This window comes from Rhamphochromis longiceps, linkage group LG2, assembly GCF_057381845.1.
Source record: "Rhamphochromis longiceps isolate RC_006_pf linkage group LG2, R_longiceps_female_GT1.1, whole genome shotgun sequence".
NCBI classification, from domain to species: domain Eukaryota; kingdom Metazoa; phylum Chordata; class Actinopteri; order Cichliformes; family Cichlidae; genus Rhamphochromis; species Rhamphochromis longiceps.
Genome location: NC_140558.1, coordinates 35,586,037 through 35,604,210, shown reverse-complemented (window position 1 = coordinate 35,604,210; position 18,174 = coordinate 35,586,037). Strand labels below are relative to the sequence as shown.

General features: G+C 41.3%; 2 protein-coding genes and 3 non-coding genes across 5 annotated transcripts; 1 reads left to right on the top strand and 4 right to left on the bottom strand.

The window, feature by feature from the left end:
- Positions 1 to 1,917: 1,917 nt before the first annotated feature.
- On the top strand, positions 1,918 to 9,695 carry LOC146677767 (signal-transducing adaptor protein 1-like). The gene is made up of 10 exons (XM_085426034.1): positions 1,918 to 2,046; positions 3,721 to 3,792; positions 3,948 to 4,064; positions 4,256 to 4,312; positions 4,947 to 5,119; positions 5,263 to 5,394; positions 5,879 to 5,948; positions 8,083 to 8,185; positions 8,256 to 8,432; positions 8,543 to 9,695. The coding sequence occupies exons 1-10, from the start codon at positions 1,945 to 1,947 to the stop codon at positions 8,659 to 8,661; spliced, it is 1,122 nt and encodes a 373-aa protein (XP_085282160.1). The 5' UTR covers positions 1,918 to 1,944; the 3' UTR covers positions 8,662 to 9,695.
- trnaf-gaa (transfer RNA phenylalanine (anticodon GAA)) lies at positions 6,201 to 6,273 on the bottom strand. Its single transcript has one exon. It is a non-coding gene; the product is annotated as a tRNA-Phe (tRNA).
- trnaf-gaa (transfer RNA phenylalanine (anticodon GAA)) lies at positions 6,551 to 6,623 on the bottom strand. The gene has a single exon. It is a non-coding gene; the product is annotated as a tRNA-Phe (tRNA).
- On the bottom strand, positions 7,494 to 7,567 carry trnaf-gaa (transfer RNA phenylalanine (anticodon GAA)). The gene has a single exon. It is a non-coding gene; the product is annotated as a tRNA-Phe (tRNA).
- Positions 9,696 to 9,817: 122 nt separating the features above from the next.
- Positions 9,818 to 18,092, bottom strand: ankrd13d (ankyrin repeat domain 13 family, member D). Its single transcript, XM_085426020.1, has 16 exons — positions 17,943 to 18,092; positions 17,696 to 17,831; positions 17,485 to 17,609; positions 17,212 to 17,257; positions 16,783 to 16,926; positions 16,339 to 16,528; positions 16,110 to 16,176; positions 15,875 to 15,956; positions 15,292 to 15,353; positions 15,048 to 15,178; positions 14,809 to 14,966; positions 14,270 to 14,383; positions 13,992 to 14,164; positions 13,627 to 13,706; positions 12,519 to 12,752; positions 9,818 to 10,354 (listed from the first exon to the last, which is right to left on the bottom strand). Exons 1-16 carry the CDS (start codon positions 18,024 to 18,026, stop codon positions 10,291 to 10,293), a joined length of 1,890 nt encoding a protein of 629 aa, XP_085282146.1. The 5' UTR covers positions 18,027 to 18,092; the 3' UTR covers positions 9,818 to 10,290.
- Between the last annotated feature and the right edge of the window lie 82 nt (positions 18,093 to 18,174).

Below are 18,174 nucleotides of genomic sequence, written 5' to 3'. Positions count from 1 at the left end.
GTCTGGCACACTTTCACATGTGAAAACTTTTTTAGATAATTAGTTCACTTTGCAATCAGCCTAAGCACTACAATACAGGTAAGCTGTGTGTGCGGAGTACAATGGAGGGAGCAGAAAGAGTGAGAAGTAGAGGAGGCCGAGGAAGAGGACGTGGAGGTGAAGAAGTAGGATGAAGAGGACGACAAGGACAAGGAGGAGCAAGAGGAAGACGAGGAGGGGGGAGAGGAAGGGTAGGAAGAGTAAGAAATAGAATTGCTGATGACATCAGAGCTACAATAGTGGACCATGTAATCAACCGTGGAATGACCCTGAGGGTAGCTGGCCAACGGGTCCAGCCTAACTCGAGCCGCTACACTGTAGCAAGTACCATAAGGACATCTTGAAATGAGAATCGGTTAGTACAGTCACTTCGCACAAAGATTTGTAGCACTGCCATATGCCAATGAGAAACACACCAATACCATTGATGTAAAAATACTGAAATTGTTACTTTACAGAATTGCTAGATGACCAGATGCTGGGGGCAGAGGAAGCATGTTCACTGCAGACCAAGTAACCCATATAGTCATTATGGCGATTGCAAATAATCCTATACTTGGAAATAAACACTTGTGTTTGTTTTGATGTGTTTGAATAAACACCAGTACTTGAAGTTTGGATCCCTCTATGCTTATGGATCTATGACAGAAGTATGAGCTCAAACTGACATAGCCTACCTTGTGCACAGAGAAAGCAAAAGCCAGATGTGTTTTGTATTCATACCATCAGTGTGCAGTTGGCACATTGTGTGCTTAGTAGATGATGGCTTGTGTGTACTGTTTGATACGGAAACACCATTTTTACGAAGGTGTGAAGAGTTAATCTAGCTGTGTTTGCTTTTGCAAGAGAACTACAATGTTTTGATGATTGGGTGACAGGTTTTCTTATTTGTGTGAAGAGTTTTGCAAAATTAGCCAATAGTTACAAAAAATGTGCTTAAGCAATCAGAAAAAACTGTAAAATATGTTTCAATAAAATATTGCTGTTGGATTTTGCTGTCTTTTCAAGTTTTGCATTGTGTTATTGTTTTGGCCATAAGTTTTACAGTTTTGAAAACAGTATGTAAGCACATGCAAAATGTCCTGTCCGTACAAAGATTTTTGCCAGTTGTTGTGTCTGAGTGAGAAGATAATTCATGAAATTTGAGAGATGTAGTCATTGAATGCATTTTGTGCCAAAACAATGATAACTGGTCCTCAGTTTAGCCCACATAGACTTCTGTTGTGCTCACTGTGTGAGGAGTTTTGCAAACGTGACCTAAGTATTGAGAAATGTGTCCTAGCGTCTGTAAAAAACTGTAAGAGCTTGTGCATGCGTGTGTATGTGTGAATTCCTCAGAATCTGTTTGCAGTCCCATTTACACCTGAATTTAATTCTAGGTAAGAATTTATTATGTTTAAAGTTAAGATAAATCTCCAAGAAATAAGTGAAGTTAACTGAAATAATCTTTGATCTGATGTGAACGTGTGTGTGTGTGTGTGTGTGTGTGTGTGTGTGTGTGTGTGTGTGTGCATATTTTATTGTGGTGTAAAGCTTTTTAGGGATATGCTCAGGTCCAAAGTACAAAAGCACAAGTTAGTATGAGAGTTCTTATAACACCAGCTACTTCCTTCTTTATATATTTACTAACATTTCCTCATTCTGAGGGAGAGGACAGTGCTGAGGCTGAAGTTGGGGGAAAGAAAGGCTTATCTTTGTACATTTATGGCCTCGTGATCAAAACTCTCATATTCTGGACGCCTAGTCTCAATTCATACCCGTTATCAGAGCCTCATAAGGAAACAAAATCAGAACAAAGCTTTTCCAGGACTCAGCAGTTCGCCCTTGACTAGTGACTGCACTGTAAGACATAAGCTGAGCCAAACCAGGGCAGAAGAAGACGTTGACTTGAGAGACTACTGGACAATGTCAGTGCCCCCCAGAGTTGTCCACAAGAGGAGGGAGACGATCACAGCCCTGCCTCTCTACTACTCCGGACACCTGCTGAAGAAACACAGTAAAGACAAGGTAAGAACGAATATGGGGAATAAACATGAGGAAATGTAAATAATTAAGACCAAACAAACCAAACAAAAGCTGCAAAAGTGTAACAAAAGTAAGGACTCATAATGGAGAATTAGCTTTGTCGGCCTGTTACTAAATCACTTACTGACCGACAGTATTTTAATGCTGTAGGTCAGAGAGTTGGGTCTTACTGCACTGCACTGTAATGTTGGTTGCTGAGTACAAGCTACATATCTGATTATTAATCCGCTAGATTACATAAATTTGTGTAGCATAATCTGATTACTCTTGGACTACTTTAAAAAGTGGAGACAAAGCAAATTTTGTGTTACTCAACATCAAAAAACATAAAAATGTTTTATGTCTGTACTCTTCATGCAGTCATGACTTTCAGCAGACACACAGTGCTGTGGTACACATAAACTATGTAGGACACATTTTTATGAGATTGTTTTATTGGTTATCGAAAAGGTTTTATAACTGTAAAATATTTTAATGGCATGAAAAATGTAGAGAAGCAATTTTTGACATTATTATTCAAATGTAATCTGGGCTGACTGTAGTTGTTTCAATCTGACGTAAACTGTTACTGCCTTATTGTGGAGAGGGGATTAAATTTACCCACCTTTTATCACCGGTGGGTGAGTAGCTCGGCTCTGACGGTGCATCATATTTTATAATGGTAATCCAACAATAAATATACAAGACATAGAGGTCTGTATGTAAATACCTCATCTGTAAATTATCTTACAGCCTTTAGATACGTGTAAATACAATCATGTGACAAAGAGCATTTTTGAAAAAGCTACATCCTTACTGTTTCCACAGGAGTTAAGAGGGTAAGAGGCAGCCATGGGCTGTTAATCAAATGTACTTGATGAACTGATCACCAGCAAGAGTTTTAGCAGTTTGCTAGTCTGGACCATTCTGGTGTGTTTTAAGACAATCTACCCAGGGTCGATGTCTCATCAAGATCAGAAAAATTTCAACAACAACCAAGAGCTACATTTCAGACTCTACAGGCCTCAGTTAGCGTGTTAAATGTTAAAGTTTACACCAGAACAGTTAGAAAAAGACTGAACAAGTAGTGCATTTTTGGAAGGGTTGCCAGCAGAAAGCCTCTGTTCTCACTAAAGCAAACATGGCAGCACAGCTTTGATCCGCAAGGTTGCATCTGAACAAACCACGAGACTTCTGAAACATCGTCCTTTAGACAGATGAGACCAAAGTAGAAATGTTTGGAGATAATGTACAGCAACACGTTTGGAAAAAACAAACACAACATATCAGCACAAACACCTGATACCGATTGCAAACATGGCGGTAAAGGTATCTGCAAAGTTCACAGGCCCTGTGAACTTTGCAGATACTGAGTTGACTGTGAATCTCTCTGTATACTAAATATACAAATGTGAGGCCATCTGTCTGACAGCTAAAACGTGGCAAAAGTGGGTCATGCAACTACACAATGGAGAGCACCAAATCTACTAAAGAATGGCTGAAAAGAGAAAAGAATCAAGGTGCTGCAGTAGCTCAGTCAAAGTCCAGATAGCAACTAGATACCGAATCAGGAAGTGTGCATAGTTTTCCACATGACTGCGTAGCTGAAAAACTGAAACAGGTCAAGTGTAAGTAGTTTAAGTGTGATGCCTGATATGTTCATCAAATGACTTTCAGGATTTCAAGAAATACTATGGAGAGCTCCGTGGGTGTTCGCTGTTTCTGTACAAGGATGACACACAGGATACCGTAAGCAAACACCTATGCTTGTTCACATTGTGCGCTTGACTTAATCACTGAATCATCTTTTGAAAATATGTGGAGTGTTTAATTCCAAGAATTAGGAAGTAGCTTTGAGGGGCAATAAGGAAGTGCTGGGAGCACTGACCTGATTTTTTTCTCAGTATACAGAGAAGTTGGACCTGGACCAGCTGAAGTCGATGGAGTCAGACTCTCCATATCAGAAGAAGGAACCCACTGTGTTCACTCTCAGCCTCAGCACAGAGAAGGTGCAACTTAAGGTCTGTTGTGATAAAACTCACTTCAAATGATCCAATTACATCTAATATCTAATCTTATAATTAATCACTGGATGGATCAATACTATACATCGCACCAGCTTTTTATCAACTGTGTGTGTGTGTGTGTGTGTGTGTGTGTGTGTGTGTGTGTGTGTGTGTGTGTGTGTGTGTGTGTGTGTGTGTGTGTGTAGATGGACAGTGCAGACATGGGAGAGGTGTGGAGGGGTTTCATCCTGACTGTGGTCAAGGTGAGCAAACACACGCCGATCTAATTGATTCAGCACAATTATTTCCATTTATACAGGATATTACACACACACAGTGATGTAGACAGTGGTATTTAAATAATGTTCACCTGGTACAGATAAAGTCTGAAGTCCTTCGCATTATTACTGCACAGCAGAAATCGAGACCCAGGCAACATTTTTCTGTTCAGTGATGATGACCCTCAGTTTCTTGTTTGTAGCTGAACGCCTGGTGTTGTCTTTTGTGATTGGATGTGTTGTGCATTCAAAGATGCTCTTCTACCTTAGTTGAAATGAGCCGTCAGGTATATGGTAAAATCCCAAAAGATCAGCAGTTTCTGAAATAATCAGACCTGCCCATTCAGCACCAACAGCAAAGGCCGAGTCACTTAAATCACCTTTTTTCCTTCTCAGTTTGAACTTCACCAGGTTACCTTGACGGTGTCCACATGCCTAAAATGTGCTGAGTTGCTGCCATTTGATTGACTGATTAGATATTGGTGTAAATGAGCAAGGTGCCAGATAAAGTGGCCAGTGAATAAACGTTTATATATTTTTAAAATATATCAGGATATATTTTTGAACATGTTACAGATGATCTGAATGGTACTGAGGTCGAGCTCGTGTTTCCTTGCAGAAGGAGCTTCCCAGTAAGCTGCAGCTGATGCCTGGCCAGGTGTTACAGCTGAAGGAGGTTCTCACTCAGGAAATAAAAAGAAAATCCCCATCGTCACGTCCACCGCTCCCACCTCGACCAGGTTTCCTCTCAGGCCCGCCATCCAAAGACAAATTGAGCTCTGAGATTGCTGAGTAAGCACTGTCTGCTGTTTGTGTAAACACTGATCATTTGTAGGTTCAGAAAATTCTCAGATAGACTTTAAAAAGTGCTTCAAAACAGTTAAAATACAATAAAATAGAAGTGTGCCTCCTTGTTTTTCCTTTGAATCCTGTAGGTGTTTCTTTGATGTGACTCGAAAGGAGGCTGAGAAGATGCTAGAGGAAAACCCAGAGTGTGGAAGCATCATCCTTCGCCCGTCCACCATGCCCAACAACTACGCCTTGACCCTCAGACAAGTGTCATCCAGGTCTGCTAATCTATTCAAACCTCTGATATACACCACTGAATGCAGAATACCTACTCATAAATGACTATTGAATTTTGACCATTAATCTTTTTGTATTATAAATTTTCTCCTGTACTGACTGATTTCATCAGCACATCAGCTATAAATGTCTTGTTTTATATCTCTTACAATAATATATATTACTGAGTTTTAGAACTATTTTAATATTGTTCCTGCTAATTTCGTAATGTAACGTGAGTTTGAGTGCTTTGAAAGATGCCAACAATTTATTCACCTTATTATTATTATTACTGGTAAGTCTGACACATTGACACAGAGAATGAAGTGTTCACCAGGAACTAACTGGCGATAAAAACAGTATTGAGTGGGACAGACAGAAAGTGGAACGTAATATGAACTTTGCTCAGTGAAAGCCCATTGAGCAAAAACACACTGTGAAGAATTTAACTGTAATATAATCATCACAACGTTTCTTCTGTTTCAGCGGGCCTGTAATGAAGAATTACAGAGTGACCCAAATAAACGCCGGATTTGTCATTGAACTGGAGACACCAGTAAGTCCTTACAGGCTCTCACAGCTTCTCACCAATCAGAATATATTTCAGCTAAAGGACACATTTACACATAAAGTTCCTTCAAAGCCACAGGAGCACAAGTGATTCAAAGAAGAATCATGAGCGTGTAGTGAGTGAAATTAGAGGCGGACAGATCAATCGTGTTGTTAACGATACTGGTTTTGGATCAACACTTTAGTAAGTTGTTTGGAGACATTTACCTGATGGCATTAACACATAATCAAAACACAATGCCGAAACCCGGGATTGAACCAGGGACCTTCAGATCTTCAGTCTGACGCTCTCCCAGCTGAGCTATTTCGGCAACAAACATGTTCAGCAGAAGGACCTATGTGTTCGCCTCACTTGAACAAACCTCAGGCTAGTTTTAAGTCATGATCCATGCCTAGAAACTCACAGGAAAAACAATTAAAATGGGATTAACTTCAGATGAAACCAGATTTTTTTACTGGGGCAACCCACATACACAATTCTGTTCAGGTTCATGGATGTAGAGGAGGACATGCAGAGGGTTGGTGTTGCAGAAAAATACTGTAGTTCACCTTTTCTAAAGATTTATTAATCAGTTAATCAAAGCACAATGCCGAAACCCGGGATTGAACCAGGGACCTTCAGATCTTCAGTCTGACGCTCTCCCAACTGAGCTATTTCGGCACTGGAGTGCCATTATGATGCATGCTCAATCATCCAGGTAAGTAAATCTCCAAAAGTTGATTCTGTTCATCTAGATGTAGCGTTTTGTGGGAGAAATGTTTCATCACTCATCCAAGTGACTTCTTCAGTCTCAGCTGACTGCAGGTTTCCCCAATCTTATAAACATTACATTACATAATGACTGAAACCATGCAAATGTACTGTTTATAAGATTGGGGAAACCTGCAGTCAGCTGAGACTGAAGAAGTCACTTGGATGAGTGATGAAACGATTCTCCCACAAAACGTCACGTTCATATGAACAGAATCAACTTTTGGAGAGCACTGGAGTATCACCAAGCATCCATGACTTGCACCAAAAAAGGCAAGTGATTCAGTAACTGACATCACCCAGGTGCTGCTGACCAACAGAGTGCCAGTGGAAACTGTACAACTGTTAGCACAAAGACAGAGGAAGAGGAAAAAGGGAAGGCATATGAGGAGGGAGCAAGAGAGAAGGAAAGGCAGGAGTGTACATATGTGCAAATGCATTTCTCTTACTAAACCATTTACTGGTTAAATAAGGGGAAATAAACAGACTTTTCAACAGCATAAGATTAATTGCCAAGAACTACTGTTCCAATAAAGAAATTATTGATCAAACACGAATGTCCTTACTTTCTGTGCCAAGTAATTTTAACTGAGTAAATGACTTGAATTTGGTAGTCATGTGGGAGAGCACCAGACTGAACATCTGCTAAGAGGGCAGTATGTCCTCTCAGGCTTTTTTTTAAACATTTAACCATTTTAGATACAGGTCAGATTTAAAAGGCAGAGGTTGTGGTTCAGTTTTATTAGGCCATTATCATCCTTTCTCTGATTAAATGTATAATGCCGAAACCCGGGATTGAACCAGGGGGCCTTCAGATCTTCAGTCTGACGCTCTCCCAACTAAGCTATTTCGGCAATGCACTACACATGGAGAATGAGAGAGAGCACTGTGACCCGTCACCTGACCAAAACAGTCAAATAATTTCAACATTATCAGTTGTTGATCAAATGATGACCAAAAACTCATATATAAAAGCAAAATGCACTTACAGAAAGGACACAGGATTAATAAATGCTGCAGAAAATCATTATGTGATTTATTGCATAGAGCAATAAAACTGCAGAGCTAATAATGACTGAAGATCTGAGGGTCCTAGGTTCAAGTCCAGGTTTTGGCAATGTAGTACATTTCTGTGGAGCACAAAGTTCAGATTATTGCCAGTTTGCAAGTCTCAGCAGAACAGTGAAGCTTTACAGTGTTAAACAGGCCGCCTGTAATTATCGTTGTTTTATTATTATTTTATAAGCTGTAGAAGTGTCATAAAATCTGCTTTCTGTAATAGAGGAATGACAGATACTTCTGATAAATCAAAGGGGAGCATCATTAACCGAGTCTATCTTTGGCTTTTTTTTTCACACGTCCTCTGTAGGTGACCGTCAGCTCCCTGAAGGATGTTCTAAAATACTTCATTGAAAAAACTGAGTATCGGCTTTGTCCTTTCATTCCATCTCAGCCCTATGACACTTTGATCGGTGAGAGTACTGCTTTTAAAAATGGTTACAGTGAAGTGGGCAACTCCTAACCACCGATTGTGTTCAATAGAGGCGTCACCAGCTCCCAAGTGCCTCAACACAACCGCACGTGCACCTAAACCACTACCAAAGGCACAAGTGCCCCCTATGCTGCGGTCACGGACCAAAGAGGAGATTCTGCCAAACAAGCCTGATGAGGGAGAATATGTCATTCCTGATGATCCCAATGACTCCAGCCTGAATCTAGGTGAGCAGAGTGAATGTTGATTTAAAAACAAAACAAACAAGCGAACGGGCAGAAATCAAGGCAAATGTAAGAGCAAGTCTAAATGACTTGAATGCTTTTGTTTAAACCAGCTCAGTTGGATGATGAGCTCAGGAGAGCCCTAAAACAACGGAGAGAAAACATCTATGTTTCGACTGATGAGAAAGTCTCCCCTTATGAAACAAAACTGAATGGAAAAACAACGATCTAACACGGCACAGTGGACGACCGAGAAACCGACAGCGTGAAGTAGGGACTGGTGTAACCTGACAAGTATAACGTAAAACTTTTACCTACAGCTCAGAGATCACAATGTTCACGGTGAAAATGGCTAAATTCTGCTTTATTGAAACGAAATTTATACATTTTTCTCCAAGATGGGAGAGTTTGGACCGTTGCTTAAATATTGTGACCAAATGAGCGGACGGTGCTAGATGATCAAAAGGATTTCTGTGTTTATTTCAGTGACCACTAATATCTGCATCCGTCATTGCAATCCAGCTGAGGGGTGTCAATAAAAAAGCTGAACATTTCATCCCGTAGTCAGTCCCAAAAACTTTGTAAAAGATTAAATGTTTGTTCAAATCTTTGTACCTGTGGATGGATCCGTATTGGAACTTTTACACTGAGGGTTCACCAAAGTAATCAACCCCCTCGGGAACTTGGATGTTAATGAATGAAAAGTCATGCCCTGGATGTTTAGACTGGGCTGAGGGCGGCCATCAGCGACACCGCTACAGCTAAAGTAATAATACCAGAAGCAGGAGGGTCTGAACATGAGGATGAAACATGTTTGAGAGCCCGAGAATATTTTTAAAAAGCTTGGCCAATGCTAGATAAGATTTTCACATTGCAGAGTTGTAAGATTATCAGTGAAGGTCTTTAATATGTTCTTGATGAAAGATTGTTTATATGTGCAACGTTGCATCACTGTACTCCATTTTTGTATTTTTCACAAGTTTTGTAAGAGTGAGCTTAAACGCTGTCACTGGGGTTGAATATGATTCCAACTCTGCTGAGTGCTTTCTTGCTTTACTGATTGATTGATGACTATTTTCACAATACAAAAGTGATGACTCTGATGTCAAAAATCTCACGTAGGTGAAAACAATCAACTGCCAAAGTAACATGAATAGGTTTTGCAGATTAGCTTTGGTTTTTGTCTCAGCTTCTGCCTGTTATTCATGTTTAAATGTGTAAAAAAAAAAGAGAAAAGAAACAAAAGAAACAAAAGCTTAAAGCACTGTTGTTTATTTCGGATCAATGTATAATTAAATTGTAAATACAGAAAACTGATGTTTCTTCTTATTCTTTATTAATAAATTAAAAACAAACAAACAAAAAAAAACCACAGACACAATCCAGGATCATTGTTATTTTTTTTTTTATTTTCCACACACAGGAGTAAGCCAACATAAACTTTTGAAATGTTATAGTTTTATAAGTTATTCCATTAAGATTGCACTTTATTTTATTTTTTATCTTTATTGTGGATCATGTTATAGGTTTAAAGTTTAAGGATCATTCATTACTCAGTAAAGACAGCAAGACTGTGAAAAATATTCAATAAAAAAGAAAACCAAACACACTATCCCTTTTCGTCTCACTCCTTCACTATAGTGTTTATTTTTTGTTGTTTTTTAAGAGTAGCGGTCTCTTCCTGTTTCACATTTCTTATATTCAGGTCCTTTACACTCTGTTGTAGCAGCCTTCGTGTGAGAAATACAAATAAAATGTCTGTAATAAGTTAACATCTCAGGATTTAAAAAATAAAACAGAATAAATAAGATGATTGTTCCCTAATGTAGACCTGCCTCCGCCTGCCCTTGTCGGTGTTACATTACTTTTCGGTGAGTGACAGCTGCAGGATCCTCTCCAGCTCCTCCTCCTCCTCCTTACGCTTCCTGTAGCAAAATAAGAAGTTCATCTGTCAGAACACTGACAGCATCATCACTTTAAGATGACTTTCTTCACAGGTTTAAGGCATCTGAAAAGCTGTTCGGATCGTGTTATAAGTGTAATCTGAAGGTGAAGTGTCTTGCCCAAGGACACAACGACCGAGACTGTCCGAGCCAGGGCTCGAACCGGCAAACTTCCGGTTACAAGACGAACTGCCAACTCTTTAAGCCACGATCGCCCGATAGTGTGTTAAAGTAGTGTTAAATGTAAAGTGGTGTATTTGATATCCCCGTGTAGGTGTTCCTGCATCATCTTAACCCTTCAAAGCATGAATCACAAAATAATTGTCAGAAAATTCCAATTTTTTAACAATAGAGTATTTGGTGAATCTTCTGATGAAATTTAAAAAACATGAAATATTAATTTGCATATATGAGTTAAAATTTGTATCATATTTTATAATATTTTTTGCAATTTATTCCATACAAATATCTCCTGCAGTTTATTTGGGTTTTTCAGGGGGTGGGGTTAGGGAAGGGAGATCACACTTGTGATGTAATCTCAAAAACTCACTTAACAAATATGATTTGGCTTTAAAGGGATCAAGCACATTGTTGTGATGTCATAGCTTTGCAATGTGGGAGTGGGGGGTTTGTTTATATTAAGTTTTCCTCCACAACAAACAGTAAACATTTTAACTCTTTTCTTTAATCAGTTTGTACATAAGAACATTATCAACTTAGGTTTGCCATTAGCCAAATTTAGGTTACTCGTGTTTTAAAAGCATTAACTTCTTGGCTAATGCTGACTGAATGCTCCCTGGCCATTTGCGATGCTGATCCTGGAGCAACATTAGTATTGATGATGCAGGAACAACACCAACACACCAAAAGATTGAACAAATGTGGCTTGTTTGGAAGGACTGAAAGAAGAAAGCCTCCTCTCTCTAAAAAGCACATGGCAGTACAGCTTGGGTTTGCAAAGCTGCATCTGAACAAAGACTTTTGGAACAATGTCCTTTGGACAGACGAGTGGTGATGATCTGGGCTTGCTTTGCAGTCACAGGGCCAGGGCACCTTGTTGTCATTGAGTGGACTATGAACTCCTCTGTATACCAAAGTATTCTAGAGTCAAATGTGAGGCCATCTGTCACAACAGAATGGCTGACTCAACCTGATTGAAATGCTGTGGTAGGGCATTAAGAGAAACCCTGCGAACCTCGATGAACTGAAGCAATGCCGTAAAGAAGCGTGACGTGAGAGACTGATGTAGAAAATAATTAAGTAGAAGTTCACAAGACTGCAGAATGAGAAGTGACCCCCCACAGCCCCCCACTGTTTTGCTCATTCAGTGGACTGAACCTTTCACTTCGGGCATTTAGCATCTGCTGAAATCCCTCGTGCTTCATAAAGACACTTTTAAACTGCCTGTATAGCTAGTAGTTTGCAGGTTCAATCGGGCCTCTTTGACAGCAGCTGAACTATGAGCCGCCATTAACACCAGAAATAATTAGACCGCTACAGCTGAAGGCTGATATAGTTATAATAACATCAGATAAACTACTTTGCTATTTGGCTATGATAGCGCTGGGTAGCATTAATGGGGTGCTGACAAGCAGTATTTTATCCCTCATTATCTTCCTCTCCTTTTTTTCATATTTTATTTTTCAAGCTTAAAACATTTTTAATGTTTCCAGCCACGTGAGAGCAAGGAAACTTGTCTGCAGTGTCCCCCGCCTCTAGCCCAGTGACAGATGGATAACCCTGAATTAGATACGTGGTTATGAAAAAGGGTGGTTAGATGAATGGATGAATCCATCTGAATCCAACTGCTTCCCTAAGCAGGGAATAATTTGTCAGCATCATTTGTTTTTTGAGAGATTTTTGACACCTAAAGTGTCGCAGTTGTTGTTTGTCACACCATGCTGCCAAAATATGAGTTTGAGATGAAAGAGCAGAGGGCGGCACTCTCTGTGTGCACACTCCATTAAATTAAAACAAAAATAAAAAAGATGACTAATACTTTGTAAGCTCTACAAATTCTAGCAGGTGTGAGAGGTTTTTTGTTTGTTTGTTGTCGTTTCTTCCTTCTGTCTAACAATTATAGGTCATATAAACCCACAATTTCAGAAATGACTCATTTCCTCATCCATCTCGTCTCCACTCCCACCTGTCTATCTCCTCCTGCTCCCTGCAGGACAGCTCCATGGCAATCCGCAGCTGCTCGTCGAAGCTGGTCGCCACACCGTAGTGTGCGGATAAGCGCGGATCGGTCACTGTGCTGTAGGAGAGCGGGGAGTTGGCGGTGGGGTCCAACGGAGAGACAGAAGAGGGCTGGCTGGGGTCGGCCATCTCCTCTCCCTCTCTGCTGGCCAGTGAGATGGACAGAGACTCCTGGATCGCCCTGAGATGGGAGAGAAATGAGGACACCGTTAAATAACGACGGGTCTCTTAACAGGAGACTTTTCAAGCTGCGCTTCATTACAGGATAAATTTAAGCTGGTGCTCTCAGGAGAAGGTGGGAAGAAAAAGCTCATCACTGAACTCTATTTAGAAATGTGTAATTAAGTCACTTCACAAGCCAGGGATTTCCCTACATAACAACAAGGAAGATAAGTTAAAACTGTCTGATTTTTCTTTACAGTAACAACTACAAGAGAGTTTGTGAGGTCATAACCTTTTAACCAGACATGTCAAAAGGTGAGTGAAAAGTATATGATCAGTGCCATTTGTTTCCATTGTGAAGAGGAGGAGCACTGGCAAGAAAAAGAGCCTGTTAAATTTGGTTGCAGAGGTGTTATCACTTTCTTAGAAAGTGTAAGTATTAAAGTTTAATACCAGAGAAAACATATGGAGGATATCTACCTGCATGTCCTCATATCTCTGGCTGTTTTCTGAAGCTTTCATTCAGGCATAAAACCTTTAACTAGTGTGAGCAGCGTGAAAGTGTCCGTGAACTGAAGCTGGGCCTGGCAGCTGATCAGTGTTGCATACGATTTAGACAGACTGACTGAGATAGCAGACGTTTAGTCTCATCATTTCATTTGCAGAACAAACAAAAGTCAGAATGTCCAGCCAACAGTCCACGGACCAGTCATTAACATGTGTTGCATAGATGAGTGACTCAGCTGCCAGGTTTATGCTCCTCTCTGTCAAACACGACAATCTGGAAACAGTCCTTAGGTGTGTTGTGTGCCATCTCAGAACGTTTGAAGTAATTATTAAGGACATGGCCAGTTTAAGAAAAGAAGATGGGTAAAGCCTGAGGATAAGCTCACCTCTCCAGCTGAGAGTCTTCCTCGTACACGGGAGACTGTGGCACCGGACGGCTGTTGGTGAGGGCCTCCCAGATGGTCACCTGAAAACCAGACACAAGGGTTACACCTGGCTTTAGATTTAAGGACAACCTACACAGAGACTGTGCTGAGCTTTTAAATAATTCACAGTGGAATGAGTTTGAGATGATAAAAACACTGTAACAGTATTATGACCCGAGACCCTTTGTTTTTTAAAAGGTGCTGTAAAACGTCACATGAGAAGGGCAAATTAATAAACTGAGAGAAAATTTAAAAAAAAACCCAGAAAAGTCTTGCAAGGAAAAGAAGAACAAGGCTCTGTGACCCAGAAGGGGATTTGTTCTGACCTGGTCGCTCTCTGTGCCGGCGTCCAGCAGGCTCTGCTGAATGGCAAACTGCAGCAGGTTGTCATCCTCGTCCCTCATTGGCTCGCTACGGCCCGGACCGAGAGTGGTGTAGTCGGGAGGGGGCTCAAACACTGAGGGGTCCACCTCACAGTGGAAGGGAGGAGTGGCCTGACCTGTGATATGAGAAAGTACATGATAATAACAATGATAATGATTACATGTCAATTTAAAGTCATGTAAAGGTATCAGGTACCACTAAATGTTAGGTCAGTAGTTACCAGCTTCTCCGGGGCTCTCTGGTTTGTGAACCGTCACAGAACTGACCGGCTCGTCACAGCCGCACAGGTTGCTGAACGTCACTCTGGCATTCAACACATGAAACAGAGGAATCTCTGAAAGGCAGACGGAGAGTTCAGTCAGACATGAGATGTGGTGGCCAGCAAGGACTTAAACAAAAACATATAAATAAAACTCCTTCCAAACCCACAAAAGGTGATTGGAGGCTCAGAGGTGATTGCATTTCTGGGATCTTCAATATATTTAATATAATTATATACTTCATATAAGCTAGGATTGCACACCCTAAACAAGACAGTTGCCATTTGGATTTAACCAGTTTTGACCGATGATTTGATACATGTGATTTTTACACCCTGGTAAACATAGAAACTAAAGTCTTTGCTCTCTCCTCTTTCATTTATACAGGTGCTTGCTCTTGTTATTGCAAAATAACTACCGTGAGATAATGTCAAGTTGGCAAACTTTCAAAAAGTCTCAAATAGTGCCACTAACAACATATATCTTTAACCACACTCACCTATCTTGACAGGGAAGCCTGGTGGCAGGCGGAGGGTGATGAAGTCACGCAGCTTGGCAAAGTGGGCGTTCGAAATGGCCATGAGGTCTATGATGGGTGTCACTTGCTCGGCCAGGGACAGAGGGTGAGACTCGCTCAACCACAGCGTTGCTTTAAACCTAGAATGGAGGCAGAACAACAAAAAGAGAAATAAGGGTGGTGATGAACATCTGTGCATGGATTTGCGTTGTGTATCTTACCTCTGAACTTTGCTGGTAAGCTCAATGGGGCGTCCAATGTCGCGGCCGTTCAAGTTGAACTCCGGGTTGAAGTATTCCTCAGCTGTGATGGCTGTGGGGTTGTGAGGACTGGCGCACTGGGACACGTTGCTCTAAGAGAAATATGGAAAGGGAGCAGTAAGTAACAGTGTTCATTAAAGGAGGCTGAAAGCAGTGTAGGTGGTGTGTGTGTAGATGTTAATGCACGGGCGCTGCTGAGACTTACCCCATTGTGAGCTGTGTGCTGTTCAGCAATCCCCAGGAAAGACTGCAGAGGAGTCTTTGAGCCTGAGTAGGAAGACAAAAAGGAATAAAAAGAGATCACTATAAAAGTGCTACAAAAATCCATTAAAATTTACTCTGTATGGTCTGTTTAAAGTGGACTGTAAATTTCCAGCCCCATATTTTTATTCCAGCACTTTATTAGAGCAGCTCTGCAAGACCCATAGTTCAAAATAGTCCTTATTTATCTTTTACTGTGCCTATGGACTGATGATCTATCTGACATGGAGCATTCTGAGCAGTTAGATGCTTCGGTTTCAATCTCAGAGGGATTACTCATACTTATTATTTAAAACCTTGACCACGTTTAACATGAACATTCACACTTGTAGCAGTGTATATATGACCAGAAACAAGTAAAAGCATAATAAGTCCACTTAAGGAAAGTATCCATGAAGAGCTAATTTTCTAATACAATCAACATTTTATTACAATAAATTGGTGAAAAATCACATTTTTCAGTCTCCACGATCTGTTCAAGATACACACCTCAGTTATGAGGTGTATCTGTGTGTATCCGTTGTTACCTTTGCTTCTCGACTTGTCCTGGTCTGACAGATGTTCTGTCCTTGAACGAGTCACCAGCTCCACATTGGTAGCGCTGTAAACCTATACACAACAACGCACAAAGGAAAAGCACCCGTGAGCATTTTAGTTTGCTTTCAGTCAGGAGTATGAGTGTCTGCCTGTCTAAATTCAAAAGCACAGTTTGAAATAAATAATTAAATACATCTAAAACTAAATGGGCTCACTCGCACTTACCTTAGCTTCATACCCACTGACGACCTCGCTCTTCTCAGAGCGCCAGCCCCAGATTCCAGACTTGTTCCTAAACACACAATGACAAATTAAGTACTCATTGTGCTAATATAATATATATTTCTACATGACTAACTGTGAGGATGCACTCAGAGTTTATGCACGGAAACATGAAAAATGAGATGTGTAGAAATAATTTAAGAATTCTGCGTATATGTATACAGTATGTTACCGCTCAAATGCAATATTGCGAGTGTTGAGGTGCGTGGAGACAATAGGCGATGTGAGTCTCTGGGCTGTGTTCTCTTGAGATGGCTGCATTGCTGCCAGGAGCGAAGGCGCATCACGAGGGGACAACACAAGCGGCTCTGTGTACACGACCTGCTTCTCATGGTCCACCTCCATGACCACTGCCCCATCGTCTGAGAAGAGATGGACAGATAGCACAAACAGCTAGGCTGTGTAATCAGGGTGCATACAAAACTCAATCAAGATACAGGTGCAAGAGGAAAATGACAATAATTCTGACAGAATGAAAGCCATCACAAAGCTAGAAGAACAGAATTGCTTTTTAGTCTTTCAGGGATGGCCTACATCAGCTCAGAATCTATCTATGTTAGTTTCTAAGTTAAAAGGCTTGCATGCTATTGTGGCCTAAGGTGCAAAAAGCGCATACCTCCACCCTTGAAGATATAGCTGCGTCGTCCTTTCAGCCAAGTCATGTGTTCAAAACCCAGGAGTGTGGTGTCCACACGGAGGCAAGAGCCACTCTTCCACACCCGGTAGACATCACTGGGGCACACTTTTGACACCAAGGGCACTGAGATGGAAGTTGAAGAAGATGAGATGCAGTTACAGTGAAGTAGCACTAGAAACAATTTGAATACCTAATGAATAAAAAGCTGGCTGACAATAAAGCTGACAATTTTTGTCTGAATTTATTAACTATCAATGAGAGAATCATATATGCTATAATCTGGTTGGTAGTGATACTCTAATTTTAATCCGCTGAACAACATCTGTTTGCGGCTGTTGTGGGAGCTGTCCAGCTAGTTGTGGTGCTGAAACTGACCTCTGTGGATATGCATTAATGAGCCACACTCACCCCAACTGGTAAACTCCCATTTCATCTCCACATAAAAGTCTCGTGCCTGGAAGACACAGAAGACACTCTTAGATCTTCTCAAGTCGTCTACCGTTTATGCCTTCAGATTCAATACAGCTCAAGAGCTGCTAAAAACATACACTGACACATCAGACTTAAATTCTTCCCCATCAACCTTCAACCAGGCACCAAGGAATTGATGAGGGTTGTCTCAGTTCAACGGGTCAGGTGTAAAACCCAAGAGATTACATTTGTGCAACCAGATGGATCTACCTGTCTTAGTTTGCTGAGCAGCTCGGGAATGCCCGCCAGTCTCTCAGTGGCACGCTTGAAGTCTCTGTACTGAAGCACCAGCTGTACAAGCTCAGGGTCCCCCGTGCTCACTGCCTCCTGCAAGACTGAAACATGCATTTATTTACAGAGGGTGTTTCTCTTTCCCTCAGTAGCCTGAGGGTAGGAAACAGAGAAGCAGCAGAGCACTCACTGGTCCAGCCCTGTGCGTTGCAATGTGTAGGGTCTGCAGAGTGCCTGAGCAGCACCCGGGTTGACTCCAGGTGGCCCAGACACACAGCAAGCTCCAGCGGGGTGCGCCCTCTCGGATCCAAGCGCTCCAGATCCTGCTGCAAAACCAAACACACAAGCAGCAGCAGCATGAGCGCAATGCAGTTCGACATGCCAAAAAAAAACCCCATCATCAATCACCAGCTCCAAAAAACAAAATCAAGTCTTACCTCTTTCTTCTGTAGCTCTCGATCCAGCTCCAGGTACTGATTGTTCCAAACCAGATAATGCAAAGGAAACGCTTCTTGAGCCATGTTTGACGACCGTTTGAGAGTTAATCAGCAGGAAAGCTACGACTTCTGCAGCAACACCACAGCAGACGGGTGCTGCGCTGATCGGCACCGCTGCTTAGCTAGCTAGCCTCGTTTACAGCAGGGAATTGTAAACTCTGAATGCAAGAGG